At 40.6% G+C, this 19,279-nt stretch overlaps 1 protein-coding gene across 1 annotated transcript in view; it reads left to right on the top strand.

The window, feature by feature from the left end:
* Nucleotides 1-19,279, top strand: part of ZNF827 (zinc finger protein 827) — a gene marked incomplete at its 5' end in the record, with an annotated part of 110,933 nt that overhangs the window by 9,124 nt on the left and 82,530 nt on the right. Inside the window, one exon of the mRNA XM_082483123.1 lies at nt 16,429-17,439. Coding sequence (XP_082339249.1) covers nt 16,429-17,439 — 1,011 coding nt within the window. The remainder of the gene's footprint in view (nt 1-16,428; nt 17,440-19,279) is intronic.

Below are 19,279 nucleotides of genomic sequence, written 5' to 3'. Positions count from 1 at the left end.
TCTTGTACTAGGAGCTTGGCACAGAATCCTAAATCTCTTTAAAATAAGATAAGGTTTGAGGAATATCCACTTTTTATTCAGTGCTTGCACATTAATTGTGTGACCTCTGACTTTTCTTAAGGTTGAAAGCTGAGGCAGTGCCTTAAACAGTGTGTCTAGGATTGAGGAGTGCCTATTCCACATGGAAAGGTCTGCTTCTGTGTGTTCACCTACCACTACGAGTAGCTTCCTAATCCTTTCTTATTTGGCTTTGCTTGTTAACCCCAAGCAATCCTCTCAGGGACGGAGAAAGCAGCTGTCTTTGGTAGCAAACACAGCACAACAAAACAAACACTTCTTGAAGCTTCCCTTAGATACGTTACCATAATATCATCCTTGTGGGAGGAATTAGAAACACAGAGAATATAATTTGCAATGTTTTAATCTGACTTTGGGAGAGAGGAAAAAATTAAATTATAGGGAACTAGATTCCTGTGACACTCACAAGAAGTAATAATTTCAGTATCTGAAACCTAAACCTTTTGTTTCTGAACCGGTTGGAAAGCTAATGTGCATAAAGCACCTCAGGTGAGTAAGGGGGCAGAGTAAAATGGTAAATCAGGAGCACATTATTTACCAAAAACAGAGCAGGAGAAGCTGCATATAGTAAAAAATAATCAGAAACTAGTCAAACCCAAAGATCTTTGTTAAAGTAGGTACGCTGGTCTGGTGTCACCTGCTATGGTTGAATATTGCCATACATACGATTTGTGAGCTTCTCCCTTCACTTTGTGACCCCTCGGTAGAGGTTGTAAACACAATAGGAATAATTAGAGGCACTGTAGCAGCTTGATCTGAGTATTCCCACATCTTGTTTATTGTAGCCTGTGTGTTAAAGTGACATAGGGGTTTCTGGCTGATTTTGTTGTTTCTTTTACTTTATTGATCACTGGAACAATCTTCATAAATGTGTTCTAAAGCAACAATTCCATATATTTCAAAAGTCTTTTTCTAGGAGTCAATGTTTTGAGTGGTTAGTGTGGGGTTTTCTCTTTCTGTATTTTAATAAAAGGGAAAGAAAGTTCATAGTATTTGCTGTCACTGCCTTTCCAACTTAAATTATTCTAAATATTGAAGATGACTTCACTGAGTTCCGCTTAAACATTAAGTCCTAGTTTAAAAATACTGTTGTTATCAGCAATGAGCCAACTTCGCAGCCTTCCTCTGATGTCCCTGGTGCTGCTAGGGTGATGCAAAATGTTATGGAAGTTGCCTTGGCCTTCCCAAATGGGGATTCTCATTGCATGGGGATGTTCCTAGGAGAGAAACGATACCATTGTTTCATACATCTTCGTATCACTGCAACTTAGAACAGACTGTGAATCAGAGATAGAAAGGGTCAGAGATGAAGCCGCAGCTGGAACACACTCAGATCTACTTATTGCTAGTTAGCAGCCATTTCCAGCTGCTGTTGATAAGCTGAGTCTCCAGGCTGAGTCTAAGCTAGAAAACACAAGGAAGAATTGGAGTGCTGTAAAGGCTTGTGCTGCGTTCCTCCTTTGCCAGATACTCACATGTCACACAGGAGAGAACCTGGCCCTATGCGTAAACTGAAGAGAAATGTCCGGATTATTGAATATGTAGCAGTAGCGATTCTTCCGAATTGAGTGGAATCAATTGCTTTTGCCAGAATGCCACTGGAGCTGTTGGGAAGTTATTCATGCTCAGAGAAGGAAATAATGAGCTGACCAAGAAAGTCAGAGTAAGCATAGGTCAGAATGTACAACAGTACATCATACTATCAAGGCAGGCAAATGCAACCACTTCTTTGACAGTTTTTCAAACTCCAATATGTTCTTTATATGAAGAGCAGCCAGCCAGACTCCTGCAGAAATAGACAGAGAGATAGGGAGAGAGGCTGTGTTCTTCTTCCTTCCTTAGAAGCTAGCTGGGTTAACTTTGTGCTCAGGAGATGAAAACCTCCCTTTGGCAAGCAAGAATTTTTCTCTTGCTATTTTACTGGTGCTGTAAGTTATAACTGTGTTCCTTGGAATGGTTTTTGGGTCCAAGAGTTCTGGACTGCAATGACAGCTGTTGGGGTTGTATGATGTTTGTGGGGATGTTTGAAGGCTTGGCAGGACAGTTTACAGACGTGAAATCTCCAGCTTTTTCGAGTTCTTGTTCTTTCTTATTTTCTGTGGCTCAACAGGAAGTTCTCTTCAGAGATTCTTCACACCTATTGGGGGAGCTTCACAGCTTCCCCTTCCCTCCCCCCCCCCCCCCCCCCCCCCCCCCCAGCTTTAATCCTTGTGTAGCACTACTACACTGTTGAGGACCAATTTTCTTCCTTTTTCTCTTTCTCCAAAACCACTTGTGATGTACTCACTGCTTTTGTCACTGATAATTATTCTCTTTTTTTCACCTTTGCCAATCAATCAGACCAGCTGGAGAAGACCGGTCAGGAAAGATAGGAACGTAGAGAAACATCATTTTTTCACTTGTGTTATATCAGGGTTACTCCCTGAAGACTACTGGCAGATTCAGAAGCTAATAGAATGAGAAGCTATTTTGAACTGGTTCAAGAGAAGGCACAGCACGCCTTTAATCCATTGGCAGGAGGAGGAGAAGTGAAGGTTGCCATTTGTATTATAACTGACACTGTTGGCCTGGCTTGGGAAATTAGAGTGAGTAGCCATGGAGAAAGCGGATCAGAAATACCATGTTTTTCTGTAGGACTTCTGATTCCTCTTTCAGCTGAGTGTCTCCTGGACTTCTGTTTTCTATGGTAGTGATTAGACATCAGAAAGTGCTCCCAAGGATTACCTTGTGCATGAGAGTGACAACAAAATATAGTTTCCTTCTCCTTTGTTGTTTTTGTATAGTGCATAACAGTACAAGCCTGCTGTCCTAGGCATGTGTGACCCAACAAAAAGATAGTTTCCGCTTGAAAGAGAGCCTGTATTCTAATTAATGTCGTGTAGGAAAGATGCACTTAGTTTCTCAGGGAAACCAAGGTCATGATGGTTGAGGTTGTGCATCTGTAGATCAGTTGTCCCTTGGAGGAACAGAGGTAATCGGGGGAAAAAGATGGAAAATGTGCTCCTTGAAATGACTGCATATGTTCTGGATGTTGCTGTATGTTTTTACAGTGCTGCTGAAACCTTCTAAAGAGCTTTCCTTAAGTACTGAAGCTATGCTGGGCTTATGTTAGTCTGTCCCTGTACAAACCCTGGTGGGAGTTCTCCACTTCTCAATTCCAAAATTTGACTATGCCTTTGAAGAGATACAGGAAAATAGATAGATCTGTTGCACAGTCCTTTGTATTTAACAACTCTTGCGTGTAGAGGAAGAAGGATGATACATCATTATCCTTTTGGTTTCAGCTTCTGTGTCATTAGTCAGGTATTTTCTGTTCTCCTTTTCTGGAAGCTCTTGCTATTACCAGTGAGAGAGGAAGTATGGAAGGGGAAATTTTACCTGAGATCATGCACATCTACCTTGCCATAGATTTAATATTCCATTTTGAGCCCAAATCATCTCGAGGCAAGGTCAATGGCTTTCTGTGGTTTTCTCATACTCTCCTGGCACCTGCAAGGATTACACTGTTCTTTATATTCCCACCAGGGGCACTAAAGCATCTCTACCTTGAAGATGAAGTCAGTAACTGCAATGTTGCAGTAGCATTTGCTTGTCTTTACTTTCCTCTGTATGTTAAAGATTTCTTCCTATTTTATAGGGGTGGGGGGAGCGTGTGGCTTGGGGAGGAAGGTGGTTTGGCCTTGATAGGACCAGCTGAGGGGAGACTGGGAACTTCATGCTCTGTGTATATGCTCAGCCATGGAGGGGATATCGATGGAAAGGCAGCAGGTGCTCTTGCTGTGGTGTTCAGGTGGGCTGAGGGTCGCACACAGAGCAAGAGTAAACATGGAGACAGTGGCCTCAAATAATGACAGCAAGGGAGCTTTATTTTCTGGAGCTATCGCTTTGGTGTTTAGAAACCTTTTTAAAATGAGCCTGTTGTAATCTTGTTCATAGAAATTAAGGATTTGCTAGTAATTTAAATAGTTGGTTTTGGCAACGTACAGATAGTCTTCTTGTAGGTACTGGTAATGTAAGGATAAAAACATTTACACAAGAATAAAAGTCAAGGAAGCGGGTAATTGACCGATTTATCAACCTTAGCAGACAATTTTTTCTGATACATCATGGTAGCTATGGTAAATTTACTCTGGATGGCTTAAGGGCACGATCCTATATGGTGTGTACTACACATGAGGGCAATTACTTGAAATGAATGGGTGAAGGAGCAGGTAATCAGCCAGTGTGGTTTTGGTGCCCCAATTAGCCTTTTGGTCAGTGGTTTGTCCCCTAGGAAAGTTTGGAATTGCCCTGCACAGCACACCTTAGAGCACAGATGATTTATGGCTTTTTCCTGAATCAATTCCTGATCAATTTTAGTCTTTCAGGTAATGTGAGAACTTTTTGTAAACTCATGGCCGTTCCCAGGCCATAATGATAAATTGCAGTTGTGATCAGGGAGTTATTTATTGCAGATTGCTTGTATGCAACAAAGTGGCAAGTTTGAACACTTTTGTCACTTTAGTCAGCCCCTCTCGTCCTCTTCCTTTCCAACTGTAAAGGTGACTAAAATCATGTTGCTGTGGTGACCCTGTCAGTTCTAAATGACTAGCCACACTAAAATGAGTGGCACGTGTTGAGGGTAAATCAGTGTTACAATAATCTATAGCATAAACAGATCACTTTATTCTTGGCTGCTGTAAATTGTGAGGAACATGTGAGGATTCTTGTGTCAACTTTTCACTGTTGGGGTTGTGACTGTGCTGAGGCTTGCAGTGTGTTTCAGGCAATGAAGGTGCATTTTGTCACAGTAAAGAGTTGAGACAGCTATCACTGCAGCCAGTTCTGGGGAGGTGGCAGATCAGGTGCAGCCTTAATTAAGATAAATTGTTAGCTGATGAAGGCACTGAGTAAGAGCAGGCAGTTTGTAGATGTAGCTTAAAAACAGAGAACATAGGTATGCAAAGTAGAGCGGACCACCAATTTTATTTGTTACCAGGTTAAATGAAGGTTAGAAAGCAAAGCTTTCCTGCCTTTTTTGGCTTGTAGATCATAGAAACTGTGATATAAGAAACTACTATTCATGCTTAATGCCTTACTTAAGTTTTGCTATGGAAGTTTCTTTTCTTGGGAAGTGCGCGCTACATAAAAGCGATACCGTTAAGGGTGCTTTTCCCAATTTTCTTCTGGTGTTTGCCAAAGCCTTGTGGATACCACTGACAGCCAAGAAGAATATAATAACTTTAAAATGCCTTGAGCCATCCAGTCAGCAGATAGTTTCTCTAAACCATGTCTAAACCATGTCTTATGCTTAGTCTTTGTCTTGGAGACTGATCATCACAGCACCAAAAAGCATTGTAGGGTATGTAGAAAGAGATTCTGCTGTTCAAGGCAGAGGCTTACCTCTTGGAAAATGGATAAATTTCCTTTATTTCTGAGCCTTTTATTCCAGGTCATAGGTCAAGTTTTTGACTAGTTCCATGATCACTCATATGTGCCCACCTCCTTTCTTGAAATCCATTGCCTTTTAGGGGATGAAAGGTATAAAGAACTTAGGTTGTCATTATGTTTTTTTCTTTTAGATATCTTAATAACATAGCATTATCTTTCCATTTTCTCAAGCAGAATTGTCCAAGTGAATGGATCTTGTCTTCCGTAACACCTGAACGGAACTGTGTGATGATAGATCGAGAGTCCTGAGTTATTTCACTGCTTGAGCTCATAGTGATTGTCTGCTCTGACCATGGTTTTCCTTCCTTCTGTATGTCTTGCTTTTGTAAGTCAGGGATAATTGCAGCCTGAGATGTCGTCAGAAAAAAAAATAAAAATTCTGTATTTTGATGTCTTCTACCTCAAATATACAACAGAATACTATGACCTACAATCGAACTACTACAAAGCAAGTAGCCATTTGGAAATAAGTAACTGAGCCTCTGGTTTGCAGATAGACTATGTTTAAGATAAGGCAGTTTTGTGTTTCTGCTTAGAATTTCCTAATAGAGACACTAGTTCTGTGTTCTGCAAGCAACTTTTCAAAGAAGGTTTCATTAATGACCTGCCAAAGGAATATAATCTCTTCTCATTCATGGAGTTAATTGTCATTCAAGGATGGCTTTAAAATAGCATGGATTCCTATATTGACCCTTTGGCATTCATGTGATTATCTCCCACAACAATTTGATCCAGAGTGGAAACTAAGTTCCCTCATTTAGAGATCTGGTTGTAGCCAGCTTTTTCAAATTGTTTGCTAGAATTGTTTGGGGTTTTGTTTCTAATGAAAGCCCATGATGGAACATCTTAAAATATTTCCCTTCCTTTATGAAGTAGGCTGAGATGATAGGTCTTGACTCTATATGCTAAGGATACTAGAAGTCTTGAGAATAATGTTTAACTCTTCTTATTTTGGAGGTGCCAGCTTCCGTATTACCTTTTGGTATTCGGCACTTTCTCCCTGCAACGGCCTATTGCCATAGACATCTATCTAGAGCAAAAGAAATGAACAAGCAAAGTGAATTTTGCCTAACTAGGAATAATTTTAAGGAGTTTTAAAACTTCCTTATAACTAAGAGAAAGTGGAATTTCTAATCACTGTACTGAACTTAACACGTAAGTGAGCCTACAATAGTAAATGTGCACTGATGTAAATGATACACTACCACTCCAGGTGCAGGGAATCTTTCTAGGTAGACTTGCACATGGACCACTTGAACCATCAAAGGTTGTTAAAGCTGATTCCCATTTCAAATAGAGCTGTGAGAATAACAGTTGATCTCCTGCATAATTAGCTTGTCCTCAAATTTATAATACTCTATCAGCGTCTTAATCTGATATCATAGCTGGTTTTAAAAGACCCAGGGAAGCCTGAAATTCCTGATAAGGGACTTGAATCTGCCTCAGAAGTTGCTGCCTAAAAAGTGTTTGGTTTTATAGCAAATGGTTTATCATATTGTGTTTTTTGTCCGGTGAAAGAAGTCTATTCCTTTGATATGTTAATATACAGACTTCAGATTTTCAGTTAGCCACATTCCTTTTAGTGTATAAATCAGTCTGATCACTATCTTGTGCTTTATGAAAGGTGTGCCCAAACTCAACTATAGGTTATTACAGGGTGTTGATAAGGGCCCACGGAAGAAACTTTCAATAAGGCTGGCTGTGGTATTTTGCTCAGTCTCCGCAGAAGGGTTACAAGAACAACATCGGTACCATAAAATATGTTTTGTAAGGAACATGGTTTTCTGTTGTTATACTGACACTTTATGTGCTTTATGAATCTGTCTCGGGGCTACTAGCCAGCCTTCGCAGCATGAGCTGACTTCAGAAATATTTGTTTCTGTTGAAAACCTCAATCATAAAAATCAACTGTCTTTGTCTACCTTCTCTTCAGGACTTCTAGGTATTGGTCAAGTCAGCTGATGAAATCTTCTTGTGTAGGATGCTCTTTTTTGGCGTACCGCTTGAGAAATGGTCTTCAAAATATTCCCCTCCTCTAGGGCCATGTGTGTTACACTCTGTTTCATGCACACACCTCAAGTTCTTCTGCTCACTGAGCCTCAAATAGTGGCAAAATCCAGCTAGAACAAAGTAATTTTAAACTGTAGTGAGACAAACATTATACATATATTGTTATACACATATTCTATATGTGTATAGAATATATGTACATAGAATATATGTATATGTATACATATATATGTAACATTGTGTTATAGTGTAATATGTATGTATAACATACTGCTCTGCCCACCTACTTTTCAGGGTTGCTTATTACTGGGCCTCACTGTTAAAATATTATTTCTGGGCCTTTAGGACTTTTCTTCTCCCAGGAAGATGCTGCCAACCAATTCTAGGGAAGAGGTTTTTTTTTTTAATTAGTGCCAGAAGAGTCTATGGTAGCCAACCCGGCTGCAGATGTCCCAGATAAGGCTTCTAAAGTAGCCTGCATAATACTGACTGCTGTGGCCATCCTGACTGCATGGGCCAGCTCTTCCCTGAGAGGTGTAGTACATTGGTGAGGTTTGGGATGGGAGGGAGAATCCTCCAGTGTTTTTCGCTGACAAGACATGGTGTGCTTTGCACCCCAGAAGACTTCAGGAGATAGGTGGCTTAGATTGTTGACTCCACCTCCTGCTGATTCCTGCCTCCTTTGCATCTTTTGCTCTGATTTCTTGGCAGAGTGAGTAGTTTTCTGCCAGATTAGTGAGTTGAAATTGGCTCACCAAGCAGTCAAATAACAGAGCAAATGTAAGGGAGGGCACAGGACCACCACTTCCATCTGTCTTGTGCTTTTGTCACCTTAATGGTATCTTCTAATTGCACTCTAAGGCAATGCCTGTTCATTTGGTGCTTAAAAACTCTGAATCCCAGTGGAGGCAACACTCCTCAAACACTGATCCCATAGCTACTAACTATAACCTTGCCTAGAACAGAACAATAGTTAATCTGTCTTGGAGGCAAGATGTCAAACATCAATGGTACTAGGAGTTATCTTTTGAAGAACTTGTTTTGGGGGAGATCAGACTTGTGGTCACTATAAGGTCCTATGTCGTGTTCTGTCAACAGCCCTGAGAAACTATAGCAAGTAATGACAGCTCAGGAGAAACCATGTCTTTCTGTCCTCTTGCATGGATACTTAGCTAATAAAAGACAAATCTTTTTGGCAAATAATGAAACACACTTGACACACTTATTCTGGGGCTTGTGGCTGAAAATAAAAGGTCCCTGTCTCTGTTTCCCATCTCCCACAAAATTCTTCTTCTTTGAGGGAAAGGATACAAAGGCAATTTTATGTGATCTGTGACAGGCTTTTTCAGTAATCTATCCTGCTTCCCTTCTTCCTTAGAAGAGTCCATCATGCCTGGATTCTGCCTTTGAGAGGAAACTAAGGTGGTGTACATGTATTTTGACCTTCTATGATTGTCTAGCAGTTGATAAACCTGAATGCATGGTACTTCTGCACATTTACAGTTGTTTGTGCATAAGGGCAAAGCATCTTGAAGAGTTCCAGTTACTGCAAGGTAATTAACTTTCTCTAATCTTGTTCGTCTTGGAGCCCTTTTTTAAAAAAGCAGTACTAGAGAAATTACTAGGTGACTATTCTGGAGTTTTCTTGTAAGTGGATTTTTTCAAAGTCACTTTAAGTTAGGGATAAAAGTAGAGGATATATGCCTTGCCTTTAAAAGCTGTGCCTTTCTTTTCTCCTCTCCTCCTTCCCTCCAGTTAGGAAAATCATTATTTTAGAAGATGTGGAGATGAAATACAGAGTCCTACCTAGGGCTTCTTTTCCTGTCTAATTGTGTGAGTATTTTCACACATCTTAAACACAGGGGAGAAGGACAGAACAGAAGAGCTATGGCTTTTTGGCAGTTCCTTCTTGCAGCTGTGCTGCTCTCTGTAGGTCAGCCTGCAGTAGAGAAATTTGGTTCAAGCACCAGCAACACTGCTAAACCATTTTGTGATGAGGTCAAGAGTTGAATAATCATCCCGTTGATAAGTGAGCAAACCAGAAATTCCATTCAAAGAGGACAGTGACTTTCTGTGCTGCTTACCTATTATAGGTCACAGAAATCATGAAGGGAAAATGGGGGACCGAGGGGACTCTAGCACATCACTGTTTATGTAACTGTGACTTTTAAGTTTTATTTGCTGCTGTTGATATAATAAGGGGAGTTAAGGAAGGCCTTTGTGTCTTTATTAAAATAATGATTTTCTTGCAAGTATCCCTATGGGAAAATCAACGTAGCTGCTGCTCTGGATATATAGTCTAATCAGATGTGGCTGTAAGTGCTTTTTAGAGGTGGAGCCTGTGGGCTGTCAGTGCACAGCGTGTGCAGCTTTTCTAAGGTAGTCCTATAACACACACGTCCACATGATCTGGTGGCTTTGGGAACCCACAAAGGTTGCTCAACCCAAAGAAATGACATTCACTTTTTTTTTTTTTTTTTTAATTTGAAATGCTTAAAAACCAGCCTGAATACAAAATGTGTAGTTTGCAGGTAGCTAGGCTGAGCAATCTATATAGGATACCACAGAATAGACTTCCCAGATGTGACCGCCATGTTTAGGCCTGTGCAGGCTGCTTTCTATAGTACCTGGTTGTGAAATCAGCAAGGGTTTATGTGAAGCTGACACCCAGAGACAAAGTGAATTAGAAAGTGATGTGATATTAGCCAGTGATTTCTTGTAATTATTTTTTACCATTGCTAAAATGATGCACTTACACAGTGTGTGTAGTTTACCTAAAGGTATCTACCATATTCAGGCCTTATCTCCTTCATTCTTTCTCCTCTGTATTATGTGGTCTGAACTAAATCCTGAGGTGACACTTTTGTGGCTGATAGTTCTCACTGAATGTGCTGTTTGCAGTTAGGACTTCAAGTTCCTCTCTTCTAATTTCATCCTGGAGCTTATCCAGTATGGCTTCTGCTTTCCTTGTTCCACTAAAACTGTTCTGCCCAGGGTGGCTAGTGACCAGTCTCTGGCAAATTTCAAGGCTTCCATGCCAGTGGTACTTACTGGGTTTGGCTGAAGGAAGTGAGCATCCTTCTGTATTCAAGTTCTGAAGGGCGTGAGGTGGCTGACTGTTGCAGAGCTAAGATGCAGATATTGTGGGCCTGTGTTCTTTTCTTGAACATGCAGCAACCATGTGGTGGGAAACTCCTCTTATTTGGATGTGATGCTGATGGTAACCTGGGTTACAGCACCTGTAAAGAGATGGTATTCTGAAATGGACTGCCAGAAGAGTGAATTTTGGCCTGTGGCCTGATCCCTAATCCTTGTTTGAGGGTTCTGAGAAAGCAGGCAGGAATGAGTAGGTTATGGGAAGCCATCTTGGACGCCAAATATAAACACACCGGTTTACCATCTGTCTCACCTCTTCCTTGCCCATGACTAGTTAAATGCCTTTACAGTTGTCTGTGCCTTATTGGTTGTCAGCTGCTGCTTCTCTTCGTTCACTCCCCTTGTCCTGCTGTTCTTGATAAAAGTCACATGAGGCTAAGTTCTAGGTTATTCAGGTGTTCTCTTCCTTATTTTTGATGCATCTGCCTATTTACTTGGCCTTAAACTGGTTGATCATCTGAGTCAGTCTGTGTTTCCTCAGAACTCCTTATGGTTGGCTTACTGCTTCATTTAAGTTCAATGCATCCTTTTAAATTCTTTAGGTATCTTTGCAGACCTCCTCAGTTCCCTAGCATAAACCTATCACTTAATCCTAGCTCTTTCAGTAGGTCTAGGTATAGTGTGTAGTACAAGATAATACAGAGAATGGTTTATGATAGGGGTTAGAGATGGAATAAGATAAGATGTTGGGGCAACAAATTAGGGCCTGGGTGCTAAGTAGTCAACAAATGCAACTGTAACTTTATTTAGACTGACACAAATTTGAACGATCATATCTGAAATCCTTATATAGATCAAGATATTTGATATCAAGATAACAAAAATGAGGTTTGTCTCTCCTGTCCCTTGAAATCACGGTCCTGTAGATTCCCAAATTTTTACTTGAAACGTAACTGCTTAAGTTAGGGCAATCTTACCTAATTTATCTCCTCAGCAATTTTCCTGTGCGCGTTTCTTTGAAATTATTTGACTCCAACTAACTTCTATATTTGTTTTAATTTTCATCCCAATTTCCATATGTTTCATATCACTGTAGCATATGGATTTGCAATGTTAATTCTGCATTGAAGTTCTTTAATTTACTCATTGCACTAAATGATTAAAGTGAAATTTTGTCCCTCTCAGCATGAAAATCCAGTCTCTTTGGGGTAGGTTCCTTAGCTGTAGCCTCTTCTCAGATGATATCTGGTGGTCCAAATGGTGTTCTGTCAATCATGTTTTCACTGCCCATATCTGTCGCTCAGTGCCACAACCTGGAAACTCTTCCCTTTTCCATGTGCTGCACAGATTTTTTTCTAGATCTAGCCTGCTACATTCATATTTCTCCACTCCAAGTCCTACAAAGTGGAACTGCGGATCATCTCACACTTGCCACTTTCAGGAATGGCATGTGTACATTACATTGGGTACAGTTAAAGTTTCAAGCATTTGAATTGGGTGGCTCAGTATATAAATCAACAAACATGTTTGTCTTTCCCAGTTTTCAGATATAAGTAGTTTGAGCAAGTTAATATTTACATTTCTATTGATATCAGGGTCAAATTGTAATCACCACTCTAAATAAAAGGTCAGATGCTCATAAAGTTAAGTAACATACTTTGGGGTCAGTAGTATTTGTCTGTCAAACTGATCTCCTGAAGAGGAAATAGAACTTCTCCGTATTTGGAAACAAGCAGATGAGTGGGCGAGTGAGGGGAGCTGGCACTTCTTCAGACAGTGCTTCTGCACAAAATTGGGGCTTTGCCAGAGATTGTTTGATATTGGGCTACATCAGTGACAGCAGTCGCCCAACAGTACTTTGGTGCGTTTTGTCATTGCTGACAGCAGTGGGAAGTACTTGTTTGAGGCTTCTGAGTGCTATGTGATGGGGTAGTCCCAAAGCATGCAGGACACCTGTAACTTCCACTAGCCTCTGCCAGCAGCACGTGGTTTAGGAAGCAGTTTGCCCTCCAGAACTGCCATGGAAATCAGGGAAGAGAAGCATTGACAGGTCTTGACTCTTGACTCACGTTGAGAAGAGGCAATCTGATGAGCGGTTACGCGGTAAAAGTTGGTGAGATTAGCCAGGTCTTGTTCCAAATGAAGTCAGGGAGAATTTGCCTCTAACTCTGAAGTTACCTTTTCCTGCTGTGCAACTTCCATGTTGTTTCTTACCCATGTTTAGCATTTCAGGCTGCAATAGAAATGAAATGCCAGTAGATTAATGTCGGTAAGTAATTCTATATTAACAAACTATGGTATGTTTATGGTGGAGATAAGAAATTTAAATGTGGTATTACATTTCAATTCCTAGCTTTCAAGGACTTCTCACTGGAGCTCCTTAGTGGTGTTGCAAGAGGAGGGAAAAATATGTCATGCAGATCTTCTGCCACACGTGAAATACAGCTGAAGTTTCTCAACAGACACATGGAGGTTGGCTCCTGTTTCAGACAAACCTGATCTGTGTGTCCCACGAACCCTCTGACTTCTGAGAGATTTTTATTTAACTTGAAATCATAGGAAAGTTGATGGATTGGACTGATTTCTCCTGGAGCTCTCAAGCTTGTTCAAACTCATAGGCTTACAAGTCAATGTGGTTAAAATCCTACCCTGAAGGCCTTGAATGGCAACTTTGCTTAGAAATGAAATTGCCAGGCTTCACTGTTATGCTTCTAAACCAATTCACTACTGTTTAAAAGGAGGCTTGACTGGGCTCATGATAAGACACTGATGCTGGCTTTTTCAGCATTAACCTTACAGCCTTAAAATACAGTGGACTTGATACTGCAGCAACTGAGGGAATTACTGAGAAGAGGAAAATTAGAACTGTGTCAACAGTTAGAGGTCTAGTTTCTGGGTACGGAAAGAAACTGCACTGGTGGAAAAAAGAAATCCAGCTGGCTTTTGGGTTAGAGATGATGCAAAGGAAATTTGCTCTTTGTTGTGGAGACCACTTGGAGATTTGAGTGGTTACGGGTAGATTAGCAACAGGAGGGGGAGCTCTCACTGCGTTACCCAAAGAGGAGGGAAATTCTGGACTTGGTAGCAAGCCTTTAAATGAAGAGTACTGCACTCCTGCTGCTCCCTGTCGATAAAATGTTGGTGGCTGCTCATTATATAGGCAAGACCAACGGAGAATGTGCATGTCTGCAAAAAGCAAGGCAATCCATGTCCTGTTCCTACCTCTTCTGCTATTGCTACCTTATTTTTATTGTTCCGGGCATAGTGTAGTTACGTTACTGTCAAAGAAAGCTGTATTGCATCTATGCCATAGCAGACGTAGCTCCTTTCCCTGTATCCTTACCATCAACTTCAAATACCAGTGTCCTGTTTCTCAGCTACTGTGATCATTGCCTGAGATGTCAGCTTTAGAGAGAAGGCATAGGTAGTACAAATACATGCGGGACATTACTTTCATGGTTAGAGCAAAAACTGATGCAGGTAAGAAGGAATAATTTAATTCTAGTGCAAGTCGGATGAACAAGATTGAGAGATTTGTAAAACAGTGCTATTTAACTGGTATTTTAAAGGCTGGTTGCAACTAGGAAACGTATCAAGATTAAGAAATTGAGGTACACAGCAAAGAACAGAGAAGTTTGGGGATTTAGTAAGCTGGAGATTTCTCTAGAACAGAAACCCACTTCCTCTTGTAACCATTTACACTTAAATATCTCCCAAACTGTAATTTTTGGATGACGTTCCGAGTGAAGGGAAATGCAATTTTCTCTCCCTATTTATGGATGGGCAGCAGAGACACAGAGAGAGTACGGTTTGCAGGGGATAAGAGGGGTTGTTTTAACACAGACAAATGTAAGCAGACATCTGGATGTAAGTGGTAGAATGCAGGCTAACTCTGGCTCAGAAGCGGTGTAGTGGTGTCAACTCTAGGCTGTGTCCCAGAGGATGTGCCCTGCTCTTAGTGTATTGGTTCAGGCAAAGTGCCAGTAAGATGCTTTTTTGGCTTCCGTGCTTGCATCTGGGATGCGTGGACGGATCTCTCATCTGAGTGCACCCAACTGTACAGACATGCCTCAAGTTACTTTTTAGTATTCACAGGGTGAAAAGGGAATACATTCGGTTCTCCTTTAGCCCGCATAAGTGCTGGCTTAACTGATTAGCAGCTATGTTCTTTATTTGAATGTACACGTTATTGGCCTTTATGCACATGTTATTGTTAATCTTGCTGCATCTGTGATGTTAACTTGGATAATATAAAAATAATTTTAGGTAAGTGCTTTGAGTTTTGCTTGGCTTTTGTTTGTTTTGAATAGGAAAGATGCTAGCCCTCTTCTGATTGAATTACTAATCTAAGGTAACTGAACATTAGTGAATTTTTTTCCAAAGAGTTTTGAGTAAAAGGAACTTGCTGTGAGAGACTATTCCTAATATTTTGTATAACATTTAAAAAAAAATTCTTTGCATTCAGAGGTATATTGGTATCTCTACACTCATGATACGTTTGGCTGGGTTTTTCCTCCGTAAATTCAGTTAATCAAAGCAATAATATATGTCTAAGTTTTTATTCATCAGTTTCTCTCCAAGTTTTGTAATTTGCTGGAATTAAATAGGGAATCTGGGAATAATACACGATCACAGATACAGTACATATCATGCAGGCTTATTTCCAGAATGTCAGCGGAGGGTTATATTAAATCCTTTTGTTTTGCTGTAGCATGATTACAAAGATTCTTTTGTAGCTTGGGACATTGAGTCTAAAAGCAAGAAATGTGAGAGGTATCTGGCAAGAGAAGATAACATGAATTTAATTCTAGCATTGATGTTGTTCTTAACTACATTCTGATTGGCCAGCAAGATCTGCAAAAAAAGTCTTTGTCATGTCTGTATGACTTTGAATACCTATCAGGAAGAAGAGCAATCCGGGGTCACAGTGCTTTAAACACTGTCAGTTATGTCGCAGGAGAGAGTAGATGTGTTGCAGTTACCAGAGAGGAGAAAATGTAACTAACTGCATTGAGATCAACACTTTTTTTTTTCTTACCTTTTTTTTATTTATTTATTTTCAGCTAAACTAAGGTTAGTTTAGGATGGTCTTTAAAACTTTTACATTAATGAAGAATGACAACCGAATGACAAGCAAGTAGTGTCTGTATGAGAAGAAAAAAAACCCCAAGATAAGTTTTGTTTGTGTGATATTCCTTTCCCAAACAGTTGGAGAGGTGAGAGCTTTAGCCTGCATTCATGTATTAGTCATTTCAGCTATTCAGGAATGAATTGAGTATTATTGGTACAAATTTTATTTTATTTTAGATAGGGGTCACTGCAGGATTGGGCTGAGATTTACAGTCACTAGAAGAAACTGCTTTGAGTAGCTACACACCTGATCTGCTTTTGAAGGCTTGCCTGTGCTAACTGTATAAAGACACAAGTATCCAGTAATTTCTGGGTCTATTAAATTCCTGCTTTATACCACAGAGTTCATAATATTTTGCAGGATGTACAGACTATACTGATAATGCAGTATTTACAGTATATGACTATATATTATGTATATTTATATTTTTGCTGTTTTAGCTGTTTTAGTTATGCTGACTGAAAGATGACTGGCTTGTCATGATTGTCTTCAAAGAAAGACTTATTAATTTTCAGAAAACTTTTTCCCTGGTCACTCAATCCAGGATGATGCCAAGTCTGTGCACTTTAGGAGGATGTTAGGTGACTGTTCAGAAGGATCATGCAGAGGCCAGGCATCCTTCATGCTAAGAAGTTATTTTACGCAGATTTGGGAATAATACTGTTGTTCTTGGTTCCACACAGATGGTACCAGGCAGGAAGAAGTGGAAGGTGAACTCAGTGAAGAAGAACGCTGGTTTGGAAATTCTTCAGAAACTCCTTCAGAAGCATCATATGGAGAAGTCCAGGAGAACTTTAAGTTGTCTCTTGAGGACAGAATTCAAGAGCAGTCCACTTCCCCGGATACTTCTTTGGGAAGTGCAACTCCTAGCAGCAACACAGCGGAGCTGGGATCCATTGAAAATGAGGCACTAAGAGACACAATACAGAGCAAAGAGCACCTTTCTCCTGATGTGTCATCTCTGTGTGAAGAAGAACCTCCTGGTCCAAATAAGCCACTGAGTAGTAACCTGAGGCGGCTACTGGAGGCTGGCTCCCTCAAGCTGGATGCTGCTGTTACAGTCAATGGCAGAGTTGAGTCCCCCGTAAATCTTGGCTCAAACCTCTCCTTCTCTCCGCCTGCTCATCATGCCCAGCAGCTAAGTGTTCTTGCCAGAAAACTTGCTGAGAAACAGGAACAAAGTGACCAATACAATGCAAGTAGTCACTTTATATGGAATCAAGGTAAGTGGCTGCCAAACTCAACCACCACCTGTGGTTTGTCCCCTGATTCAGCTATCCTGAAACTGAAAGCTGCAGCCAATGCCGTTCTGCAGGACAAATCCCTTTCAAGGACTGAAGACACTATAAGATTTGAATCCTTTTCCTCACCTTTTAGTTCTCAGTCAGCCAGCTCCACGTTAGCAGCTTTATCTAAGAAAGTGAGTGAAAGAAGCATGACTCCTGGGCAGGAGCACCCACCTCCAGCTAGTTCTTTCCTCTCTCTGGCTTCTATGACCTCTTCAGCTGCCCTTCTCAAGGAGGTTGCTGCAAGGGCTGCAGGCACCCTGTTGGCTGAGAAGAAGAAATCACTGGTTGCTGAGGATCCCCTGCAGCTTTCAGAGATGAAGCAAGAGAAAGCAACTCCACCACAGTCTTTGGAATTATTGTTACTGCCAGTCCCTAAGGGGAGAGCGTCCAAACCCACTAGCACAGGTATGGATACAGTTTGAGCTGCTAAGTAGTATGTATTTGTTTTTCTATAGGCTTATATACATCTCTTCCAATGGGTCTGGATTTGGTTTGATTCCATGTATTATGAGAGTAAGAAACAGGTACTTTAGGTAAACAATGGAAAAGCTTTTTAAAATACCACTTGAAGACCAGACTGTCACGAATGTTTCCATATTTTAAAGATAAGAGTGTACAGTTCAGTACCTTTTTTTATTATTTCATACAATGATATTTCCCTCTCTTACCGAGTTCAGAATAAGGCCGCAAAAAATATTTAATGGAAAAGATCAAAGAATCCCTGTTAGGGAGCTCACGGTATCAGTGAGCATGTACAAAACCTAGTGCTTTTGAAATACTGGACAAGGGAGAATTCTCCCTCCTGCTGTCTCTGTCACAAATGGACTTTTGTATAATCGCTTACTACCCTGTCCTAATTTACCGGAGTATATTATTATGTTGCCACTTTTCATTAAAATTTTTGCAGCAGTTCAGTATTTTACAATCCTTTGTCATTTAAAAAAAAAAAAAAAGGTGAACTGCATTTCTATAATTTGCTCAACAAGAACCATTTTACATTTCTGACTTCCCTCCACCAGTTCCAGCTGTTGGCAGTCAAGGATTCAGGCTTATAGGGAATAAGAAGAAACAGTCATAGTAACAAAAGCTTTCAAGAACTGGCAAGCCATGCAGGGAAATTTAAATGATCTGTCTTCAAAATAAGGAAAAATAAAGTTTCTTTCCTCTCTTTCTGTAAAAAGTTCACATCATGGATTCATATTTCTGGTAGAACACACAGCTTCAGGTGTCATCAGTGTTCTCCCTGGAGTGGCGTTCTGCTGCAGAGGGGAAGGAGGCATGTCCGCTATCTTTACAAGATGCACAAAGTGGTTCAGTATATTAGAGCTTTATCAGGCTGAATTTTATCAGGAATACTAGCCTGACTGTACAGGCGTAGCAAGCCAGTGCATGGACATGAAGCTTGACGTGGACCTTGTATAATTGCACTGCCATCTTTCTGACCTAGCCTTTTTGTTTAGGGGTATTATGAGGTCTGATCTGTCCCTGTGCAGCTTTTGGTAAAAACTCATAGTGTAGAAGCTATTGGATGGAGAGCAATGCTCATTCCTCCCTTGGAAGAGGAGGGGGAGGGATGCGATGAGGTACAGCCGGTATAATTTTTTTGCTCCAAGTTACACGTGTTCTGCGAATGCTTTGCTGGTGCGTTTTGCCAAGGCAATTAAAGTGGCAAACTGTTATTGGCATGGGCCTGGCCTAAACTTTTCATTAGTTTAGATGAAGTCCTTTTTGGAGTAAAATAAGCTAAACCAAGAAAAGGTCCTTTTGTGTGGGAATAGGAGTACCCACACTAGTTACACCAGTGTGACCGTGGGCATTAATTTAATGTAACTTTCCCCATGACTACTGGCCTTCATATGAGAAAGGCAACAATGTGTAGAAATGGAGCGAGGTTAACATTTATTTGAAGTTATTAGTTTATTTCCTGCTGGAGAAAAAACTGTTCGCGTCATAAGTTTTTACTGGGGAAAAGTAAATGGTTGTAGTAAAATCCCGGTTCTGTGTTTGACCAACAAACTGGGATTTGTCTGTGCAGCTTGTGCTAGGGGAGTGCTCTGTACCAGCGCACGAGTGGGCTGGTAGTACCAGCACTTCATAAACTAGCTCTGCTGCAGCAAATTCCTAGCAACTGTCCTCTTTGCTGAAGGCCCAAGCGTACTGTGCTGCTAAAAGATAACAATGGGGGCTGACTACCTCAGGACCTTGGTAACCAAGGAACAACTATTAATTCTTTATGATATATGGG

This window comes from Vanellus vanellus (genome assembly GCF_965231255.1).
Source record: "Vanellus vanellus genome assembly, chromosome: 4".
NCBI classification, from domain to species: domain Eukaryota; kingdom Metazoa; phylum Chordata; class Aves; order Charadriiformes; family Charadriidae; genus Vanellus; species Vanellus vanellus.
This window is presented reverse-complemented; position numbering and strand designations above follow the sequence as displayed.